Genomic DNA, 10,420 nt, shown 5'->3' on the forward strand with positions numbered 1-10,420 from the left:
GTCAGGGACTAGAGAGATGGTTCAGTGGTAAGGAGCACTCATTGCTCTTGCAAAGGACCTGGGATTCAACTCCCAGGAGCCACAAAATAGCTCACAACCATCTGTGACTAGTTCACGGCGATCCAGTGCCCTTCTGACTTCTGCAGGCACCAGGTACACACGCGCACACACACACACACACACACACACACACACACACACACATGCACGCACGCACACACGCACGCATACGGGCAAAATACTCACACACAAAAATAAAATAACCTTTTTAAGAATGAGAGAGAAAAGCCTCAACTATTAACCTGCCCAAGCATTTATACTCTCTTCTGAAGGCTTCACAAAGCGTATTTTAGTCTGTCCCACAAAGGGTCCTGTCCCTGCTGCTGATGGTGATGACAAACCTCTAAAAATATGTGGAAACTCTTTCAAATCGCCACCCGGCGCAGGGGTGTCTGGAGCAGGGAAGGCAGGCCATGACAAACAGAGCATCCTAGAACTACCAGAGAGACAGGAACGGCACCTATTAATATTCTGAAACCGATCCAAGCAGGGTTGAGGCCATCAAGACCCAGACAGCATTGGGCATGGGATTCAGGCTCTTCTCCCTCTCCTCTTGTGTCATCAACAAGAAGCACAGTGAGGAAACCTGCTGCTTCCCACACACACACACCACAACTCCTGTTTCTGTTAGAGCAGCAGAGCAGGCCCCAGGCCCTTCCCACCCTCAAAGCCTGAGGTTGACAAACTACGATGTAAGGGTGTGAGTTCAGGGCACACAATGTGATACCAGGAGAGAAGGAAAACATGCCTGTGAAACAGGCAAGCAGGAGCATGCCAGCATTGTTTATTTCAATTATCAAAATACTCCCAATCAAAAATATGATCGTTGTTGGATTCTAACAGGCAGACAGAAAACACACCTGTCATGGAAGCCAGGGTTAGCTAAAGTTCATTATTTACAAATGAACACAGTTTGGGCTCTCCTTACTGCTGACTTGACGGGGATTTAGAATACTTTTTTAATCTCCTTTTAGCCTCCCTTTGTTTCTTAAGCCTCATTCCTGCCTCTGGTTCCTAAACATCCGACCCTGCCACATCATAGGCAAACAATCACCCTTTGGTACCATGGATTGCTACTCCTCCTTCCCGGAGGCTTCTATCGACATTTCTTTATTTGTTACTTTATTAATGGGGGAGGGGTGCTTGCATGTGAACGTGGAAGTCAGAGACAACTTTGGGGAGTTTTTCTCTTACTTGCACCACCTGAGCCCTGGGACTCAGGTCAAGTTCATCAGGGTAGGCTATGAGCACCTTTGCCAAATAACCCATCTCACCAGCGACCTATCCCTACTTTTCCCTTTCACAAATCCCAATTGAGGAAGGAGATATATGAACAAAACACATTAGGCAAAGCTCTCCAAATGTTTAAACTTTTTTTAATGAGAAAAAGAATCCTGCCCAACTAGTGAGGCATGGTGGCACATGCCTGTAACCCCAGCATTTGGGGATAGAGGCAGGTGATCAGGAGTTCAAGGTCCTCCTTGGCTACACACATTTAAGACATGAGACCCTGTCTTTTTTAAAAAAAAAAAACAAAAACAAAAACTAGCGGCTGAGGGGCTGGAGAGATGCTCAGTGGTTAAGAGCATTAGCTGCTCTTCCAGAGGATCCTGGTTCAATTCCCAGCACCCACATGGAAGCTCCCAACTGTCTGGTCTGTAACTCAGGCTCCAGTGGGTCCCACTCCCTTGCACATACATATGTGTGCCAGGAAAGAAAGAAAGAAAGAAAGAAAGAAAGAAAGAAAGAAAGAAAGAAAGAAAGAAAGAAAGAAAGAAAGAAAGAAAGAAAGAAAGAAAGAAAAAGACTAGGGGCTAAAGAGATGGCTGAGCACTTACTGGTAACTGTCTGCGGACATGAGACAGAGGACTCTCATGGTCAATCACAATACACCCCACTTCCAAGGGACCGCACCCTCTTCTGGGCCCCCTCCCACCAGGCCTCCTTGGGCACCAGGCACACATACAGGCAAAACACCCACCCGTACCCATGAAATAAAATCGTTTTAAAACTAACTAAAAACCATCAGTGACTTCAGGGTCACTATAAGGAATTTCCCAACTCTAACCAGAGCAGAATTCTCCCCCCTCGGCCCCCTCTACTGTCCTACTAGGCATGCCACCCTCAAATTCGACTGCAGAGAGAAGCCAAGCGAGTGTGTGTGCCTGCCGCTCCAGCACCACCTCCTCGTGAACTCCAGGGGTGAAACCCTGCTGTCCTCCTCCGTAACAGGCACCTTCCATTCAGCAGTGTTCTCGACAACATGCAGCCAAGCAGAATCGGACTAGATAGGTCTTTATCAGTGCCACAGTGCCGTGGTACAAGTTTCATGACTGCTGGTATCGTTTCACTATGATCTCAAGTTTCTAAGGAATTGCTGCCATTTTCAGGCAGGCAAAATATGCTCATTGATTCTTTCTGTTTACACATTAATTCTCTCTACATAGCCCAAGCTGGCCTTGTCCTGAAGAGTGAAGATTACAGGTATGGCCTGCCACTCCAGACAGATGAGTGTCACAAGTGTACAAACACACACACACCATATACATACACACACACACACATACAGTATTTTCTAGCGTTAGCATTTCAAGTCTCTAACAATCTCTGAATATGAACATGTTAACATTTTACCCCCAAATAACAATGAACAACAAAAAGTCCACAATTTGGTCAACAACTGGAACTAAAAAGAATAAAGATAAAGAATTGTGGATCTTCTGTTGTTTGTTCGGTTAGTTGTTTTGATTTTTTTTTTTTTTTTTTTTTTTTTTTTTTGAGACAGGGTTTCTTTGTGTGGCCCTGGCTATCCTAAAACTCATTCTAGATCAGGCTGGCCTCCATCACAGAGCTCCACCTGCCTCTGTCTTGAGATTAAAGGCATGCACCACTATTCCCTGCCCCCTCTCCCAGACCGTGCAGCCCCAGCAGACCCGGAACTCTCTATGTTGGGTGAGACCAGCCTGAACGCTGAGGTTAAAGTCCAGTACCACCATGTCCAGCAGATCTTAGGTTTTTTTTTTTTTTATATTCCATGGAGAATAAATGCAAAATTCTGGTGTCAATTTAAGTCAATTAAATGTTTTTTTTTCAATAATATTACAAATAAGAAAAAAATTTAGCCATATCAAAACACTATTAACATGAAAATTAATCATCTTTCAAAAGTTAAATCTAGCATATTTGGTACTATATGTACCAAAGTAACAAAATGCATTTTTAAAATTAATACCAGGCTGCGTGGCAGGAAGTGGGAAAATACTGGCTCCCTTCCCCCTTCAGTCCATGAGCATCAACACCAGCACAGATTTCCACAAGGAGAAACTGAGTCATAGTGACCGAGTTATTACTGGATAACTACCAGAGGCTCTTATTCTCTAAGACAAAGGGCTCATTAAACCTCAAATCAGAGCGGTACATAAGACTTAAAAAAAAAAAAAAAAAATCAATAAAATAAAGTTTTGCAGAAGGGCGGGAATGGCTTTCCAGGCACTATGCTTAGATGGAAGAACAATTTGATCTAGCCAGGAATGATGGCATTCAGGAGGATCGCCAGGGATATATAGAGAATTCAAGGCCCGCCTTGCAACTTAGTAAGATGTCAAAACTTAACTACATTTTAAAGACCAGTCATGGTGGCCCACACCCTTAATCCCAGCACTTGGGAGGTAGAAGCAGGTGGATCTTTGTAAGTTCAAAGCCAGCCTGGTCTACACAGGAAGTTCCAGAACAGCCAGTGCTACATAATAAGGCCCTGCCTCAACTTATAAACAAATAAACAATGAAGCTGCATTGCTAGGCACATTCTTAAAGGGTTGGGTTGGGAACATCACTCAGTGTATAACACTTGCCCAGCACCCACAAGGACCTAGACCCTCTCTCTAGTACTGCAAAATAAAAGGGAAATTTAAAGGTTGGGCTTTCGCTCCCCAGCTGGAAAACTGTTACACAGGCCTGGCTACCTGACGTGATCCCTGGAACCCACTTCGACCAGCACATGCTCACACACACACATATACAATGTAAAAGCACAAAGCAATAAATTAATCCCAGAGAAGAGTGAGACAGAAGACTCCTTCCCACACTCCATTGCTGCTGGGAAGGGCCCTGGAGCCTGGCTCAGGCTTACGGCAGGATCTCAGCTCCCAGGGTCCTTTTGGCCAAGAGAACCCAACAACCCAGTGCCCACGCAAATGGCCCACAGGCAAGAAGCCAGCTAGCGATGCCACCAGGTGGTCTGAGAGAACTCGGGGGCTGTCGTAGCCCTGGGGGACGGTGCTTTTGAGTGCCCTGTAATGCAGAACCTGTTGCCCTGCCCACCTCTCAGTAGAGAGACAGACTGCTCCAGCCTCGTCATCTATGCCTGGCACGGCCTTTCATTTTGTGGTCCAGTGGTCTCATTACACACCCCTGCCCCACACTGTGAATTTCTTATAAGAATAAGAATGATGATGATGAGATTTGTGTCCTGAGCCAGAAAAGACGCTGCATGAACAGATTCAACCTCACATGGGAATCTCATGCTTTCTTCCACTACAGTAGTTCATAGAATCTATTGTGAGCCGGCGGCATATCACACACTCTTTTTCTTCACGAGGTGGGGGGCACACGCTTCTGGCACGTGGTCACCTTTCAAAAGTGCTTCTTCCGGGCATGGTGGTGCACACCCATGATCCCAGCACTCGGGAGGCAGGGGCGGGTGGGTCTCTGTGAGTTCGAGGCAAGCCTGTTCTACAAAGGGAGTCCGGGACAGCCAAGGCTAAAAAGAAACACTTGTCTCAAACACAAAAACAAAAAACAAGCAGCCGCTCCCAGGTGACCCCTCCGGAATGCTCTCCACAGCCACCCTGACCGCAGTACAGAACCACAGAATTCAGAGCAGCCAGAGAAGGCACTGGAAAGTGATAAGGGAGCAAGAGGCACGCAGGGGCCCTCCTTGGCACCCCAGCCTCCTGCAATGACCCTCCAAGTGGTTCCTCACAGCCTCGTCACAGCTAATGGGGATATCTATGGTCTTCCCAGGCTCGCCTCAGTGGCAGACGGGTAATGTCTGTAGGGGCGTGGCCAGGAGTAAAGTGAAGGATCGACCCCACCCAGGGCAGATGGGAGATGCTGCCACCCAGGCCACACCAGCTGCTGCCAGAGGCTCTCCAGGTGCCGTGGGGCTTCAGAGCAGGAGCTTGCAGGTCTGCAGCCTTGGGAAGGGCTTCTCCCCACTTGAAGCCCTTACCGTTCTGCCTCCTGCTCTTTTGCAGTTTGCTGGTCTCTCTCTGAAGGGCCCACTCGACTAACGAGCAAGCCTGGAACCAGCATGCAGTTCCTAGGACCCTCATCCAGTCAGATTAGGGTCCTTTTCCAACACACTGGGTTTATTGAGAGCAGTTCTGAAGTTTTACATCACAAAGCCACAAGAGCAAACCCAACTACGGCCGCAGTGCCACCACTGCCCAGCAAACACGTGAAGCCTCTGGCACTAACATTCCAGCTAAGTGTTGGCCACACACACTGGACACTGCCTGAACCACAGTATCTTGGGGCTGACCAGGGACAAGGAGACACAGCGGTCCCACGCCTGGCTGCTCCTTTACACACCAAAACAAAAAACAAAAAACAAAACCCGAACCATTGCTTCATTTACCTACATAATCTGAGGACTGGGAGTAGGAGAAATTAAATAATTCTTAAGCTTTCATTTCCCAACAAGTAACGAAATCTATCTGTCCCTTCAGGCAGCTGGACTTGCACGCGATGCTCTAGTTTAACTAGTGCAGCCGGCAGGAGGACCAGCAGGGAAAGGAGCCTGCTCAGAGCATGGCTGTCTGAGTTCTACCAAAATCCACCGGAAGGTAGAAACAAATGGGCTTCACAAAGCTGTCTTCTGATGTCCACGTGCACGCGACGGCACACGTAAGACCATGTGTGTGCCATACAAACATCCACATGTGTGTCACACACGTGGACACATTTCACACATGCACACCAACAGACCACCAGTCTCGTTTCCTAAAAGCTCTTTAACCTAACATTTGCAACAACCAGAACCAGGAAGGCTGGGGCACCGTGGTACACGCCTTTAATCCAACACCGGCAGAGGCAGGTGAATGTCTTTGAGGAAGCCTGGTCTAGAGCTCTATGACAGTTGGGCCGGAAAGACCCTGTCTCAAAAAAAATAAAATAAAATAAAATAATGAAAAAGCCTTTTGCATCTTAGCATTGTTCTTTCGCTATGTCCATTCAACAAGTATTTACAGAAATGTATTATTATACCAGCTACAATGTTTTTAATTCTTTGACAATTTAATACATGTATAGAATAATGCTTAACTGTTTCAACCCGTTTTCATCTAAGCAATTTGGTTCACCAAGAAACATCAAGTCCTTTCAAATACAGAGTACTGCCTTCAGTAAGCTCATTTGGGTATGTGACTGTGGTAAGACCAAGACAGAAAGCCCATCTGCAGTTCCCAAACAGCTCCAGCTTCACAGGTGGCTACTGTATGGAAACACAAATTTCTAGGCCCCACACCCAGAAATGTTGACTCAAAAAATCAGGGGTGGAGCTTAGAAACCTACAGTATTTTGAAGTTTCCTAAACAATCATCCAGGGCCAAACTGAATATGACAGCTTCTCACCACAGAAGGGTTTTATTGCTAGGCTAGTCGTAGCTGAAAGGGAAGAATTTGGCTGTACACACTAGTAGAGCCCTGCTTGAGGGCTGGGCATATCTCAGGTAAATTCAATCCCAATGGTCTAGGGTCCTGCCTGAAAGAATTTCTGTGGAGAAGGCTGAAAGCGGCCAGGTGAACTGAAGAGGCATTAATGTGAGAAAATACTCTTGGGTAAAACGGAGTTCCCATCACAGCGTGAGGGAAACTGGCAGGTGACACTTTTCAAGTTGCTGAAATGACCCTATGGAATGAATGACCACGGGAAAGCAGCAAGGTCTCCCAACAAGAGGGCACAGGTTCCAGGAAGAACAGTGGGAAAAACAGCCCAAGACCTTTGCCGTGATAAGATCTGAGAAAATAAAACTGGAGTTGATAGACACTTTACTAGGTACCTAGTAAATTTTCTAATCTACATTAGAAATGCATAGTGAGCCTAGCTTTTAAAGAGAGAATGTAGCCAGGAGATGGTGGTGCAGGCCTCTTTAATCCAGCACTCTGGAGGCAGAGGAAAGTATATCTCTGAGTTCAAGGCCAGCCTAGTCTACAGGGCTCAGGACAGAGAACTGGAAAAACCCTGTCTTGAAAATCAAAATGAAAAAAAGAATGAAAGAAAAGTAAATCCGATCAGTCTGAAGCTTTTCAACACTTCTTTCTTTTCTTTGGGCTAATTGAAACCACTAAAAAAGCTGGATCTTAATTAAGAGGTTTGTAAAGTACTTAGGTTTTGTCATTTTGTTGACATCCAAATATAATTTCCTCTAAAAACTATTCTTAGGTACCAATTCACTAAGCTGTTGGTTTAGATTATTATACCGCCGATAAGATAAAAATTTAAGATAATTTAATGCAGAACAACCCACTCAGGAGTCCCGGGTTGTTTTCACACTCACCCCTGTGGCAGTTGGCTGTGTGGAAGGAGACGTATTTTTGGCGCAGTCATCTGAATTAGAAGAAGAGGAAGTTGGAGTCATAGAAACAGAGCTACTGCTGTTGCCTGCAAGAGATGAGCTGCGAGTGAGTCTGCCTACCTCTACTGTCAAAGCTGGCACTTTCCAGATAAAATGGCATTTCGTCATACTTACCGGAGCAAGACTTTGACTTATTTATGTTTTTAGGTTTTCGTTTCCTGGTTTGAATTCCTTCTTTTTTCATAGCAAGTGGTCGAGGCACCTAAAAAAACGTCCACATTGGTCTTAGGTATGTTAAATTGAAGGAAACTCATAGGAAAGAGAGGTTCTTATTACTGAAAGCCCTCATTTGAAACTACCCGGGCAGAATGTCTGCTTGGTTTACAGGACCTCGGGTTCAATCTCCAGTACCACAAGAAATAGGTACTCATTTTTCTCAGTACTAAGGACTCAGATGTGCTAAGGAAGCACTACTGAGCTACATCTCCAACTTTAAACGGATTAATTAAAGACTTTGGCAAATTTTTCACCCATATGTATGTTGATATTTATTAATACACGTAAATAGTATATATGTTATGAAGGGATTCTAAATGCATGGGTTTCCCCTTTTTCCAACAAGTATTCTTTTAGGGACAAAATGTTGTTTATCATGTACAAGTTAATATTTTCAACTTAATGTTTATAATATGAAATAATAATTATAGATAAATATTAATTATAATTATAATAAATATTTCTTGCATGAAGCTTTACTTTTAATATCCTTATTTAAAAGAGATCAGGTACCTTCTCCCTAACACACAGGTTATTTACTTTGAGAGACCGAGGCATTATCAGCCAGGCTGGTGGCTCATGCCTAAAATCCCAGCACTCAGAAGGCTAAGGCAGCACCCTGGGCCAGTGAGGTCAGCCTAGGCTATAGAATAAGACCTTGTCTCAAAAACCAGAAAAAGATTGAGATTTATAATAACTTAGACAATCCTTTAATGGAGTATAAATTTTAACAGACTACCAAATACCAATTTTTTTAAAACCTAAGATTTACAGTACTCATTATTTTGTCATCAATTCTGAGGTGTGCATTTTACATTTTTATATTTTTCTCTTTTCTTTCTTTTTTTTTTTTTTAAACTATATATACAGGGTTTCTCTGTGTAGCCCTGGCTGTCTTGAACTGCCACGCCTGGCTCATTTTCACATTTCTAAAATTGAGATGTTTTACAAATGTCAGCGTCAGATTGGTTGGTCGTGGGTTTTACTTGTCTCCTCCTTCATGGCTGAAATGACGAGCTCACACTACAGTGAAAAGCAGCTTGGATTCTTCACGGTGGATGCACAGTATACACTCAGTTTTTCCCTTGTATAGCTTTTGTTTGCTGACTGTCTTACAGGTAGAATCCTACAATCCGGATACCAGATGTCGCATTCATAAGCAGAAGAAACGGCATACCCCGTGGAGTTTCATGTAGAGTCCGCAAGCATTGCACACAGGTTCACCCTCGGCGTTCCTGCGCCATAAGGTAGTGGTCGTGGTGTGGCAGTTGGCACAGGACAATCCAAGCCGCCGTGAGGATGGCTAGGAAACAGCACATAAGACAGTAAGGAGAGAAACGTGACCTTCTATGTTTTTATGACGCCTAGATGTACATCAAGTTCTTGTCTCAAAAAAAAAAAAAAATGTTTCCGGTTAATTTTACATGAAATGTTCTGTCAGGAAAAATCTGTCAAGTGTAATCCGGCAGAGCTTCGTAGAGCGGAGACCTTGAGGTTTGCAGGGTGTTTAATCCCTAAGTAAGGCTCTCTCCCGAAGCCTGTCACAGTGTGCTCTATAGTAACCGGAAGCCACCCTACACTGGCCTAGCAGAGCTCGCCCAGCACCACGCCTGCATCCACTGGCTGTGCCTCCAGGAAGTCAGGGTCCCACATATCGCTGTTGGGGAATTAGATTTTCTCAAAGTTGCCCCAAACACAGTTAAAGTCTACAGCATCACGAAAACACAGCCACACACTCCACCAGGCAGCCAGCTCAGTCGTCACAATCAGAGCTACCAATGTGCTGAATGGCTCTGGGTCATCTGAGAATGAGAAAGAGCCACATCGAGATAGTCTATTTTTCTAAGCACATGCAGAGAAAAGTCAACCAGAAACCACAGAAAAATGAATGAGCTGGGGGGGGGGGGGGGGGGGGGGGGCAGTGGTGCCACACGCCTCGCCTTTAACCCCTGCACTGGGAAAGCAGATCCCACTTCTAGGCTGGCCTAGGCTACACAGAGAAACCCTGTCTAGAACAAAATGAGAGAGAGAGAGAGAAGGAGAGGAGGAGGAGAGGTGAATGAGAAAGGAAAGTCGGGATCTGAGCAAAGAAATATGCCTATAATTGCCATCCTGGTGCCTAAATTCTGTTTTATCTGTTTTACAAAAGATTCAAGATCTGACGACATTCTTTTCATGTTAGCACTGCCTTGCATACGATGGTGTCCACATGCTTTTATTTGTCCCAATTTTTCGTCACATGGTTAACTGGTATCACTAAGTCGAATGCTGCCCTTTATAACCCTAACATTCTTAAAGGAATATATTTCCTCCAAATCCCTACAGGAGAGGTGGGGCGGGGGATTTAAGACAATATAATCCTTTCCAAGGAAGACAAAATATGATTTTTTTAGATTAATAAATATAAATTGTTTAAAATTACCAAAAACAAGTTGTGCCATGAACAGATCATATGTGTACGTGTGTGTGTGTGTGTGTGTGTGTGTGTGTGTGTGTGTGTGTGTGTG

The 10,420-nt window shown here is 44.8% G+C and overlaps 1 protein-coding gene across 1 annotated transcript in view; it reads right to left on the reverse strand.

Moving 5' to 3' along the window:
- Gata6 (GATA binding protein 6) overlaps positions 1-10,420 on the reverse strand; it is a 33,459-nt gene that overhangs the window by 14,578 nt on the left and 8,461 nt on the right. Inside the window, exons 4-6 of the mRNA XM_055625730.1 lie at positions 9,091-9,216; positions 7,812-7,899; positions 7,620-7,723 (exon numbers count right to left, since the gene is read on the reverse strand). Of these exons, the coding sequence (XP_055481705.1) occupies positions 7,620-7,723; positions 7,812-7,899; positions 9,091-9,216 (318 nt within the window). The remainder of the gene's footprint in view (positions 1-7,619; positions 7,724-7,811; positions 7,900-9,090; positions 9,217-10,420) is intronic.

The sequence above is a fragment of the Psammomys obesus genome, unplaced genomic scaffold (assembly GCF_907164565.1).
Source record: "Psammomys obesus unplaced genomic scaffold, mPsaObe1.curated_primary_1811, whole genome shotgun sequence".
Classification (NCBI taxonomy): Eukaryota; Metazoa; Chordata; class Mammalia; order Rodentia; family Muridae; genus Psammomys; species Psammomys obesus.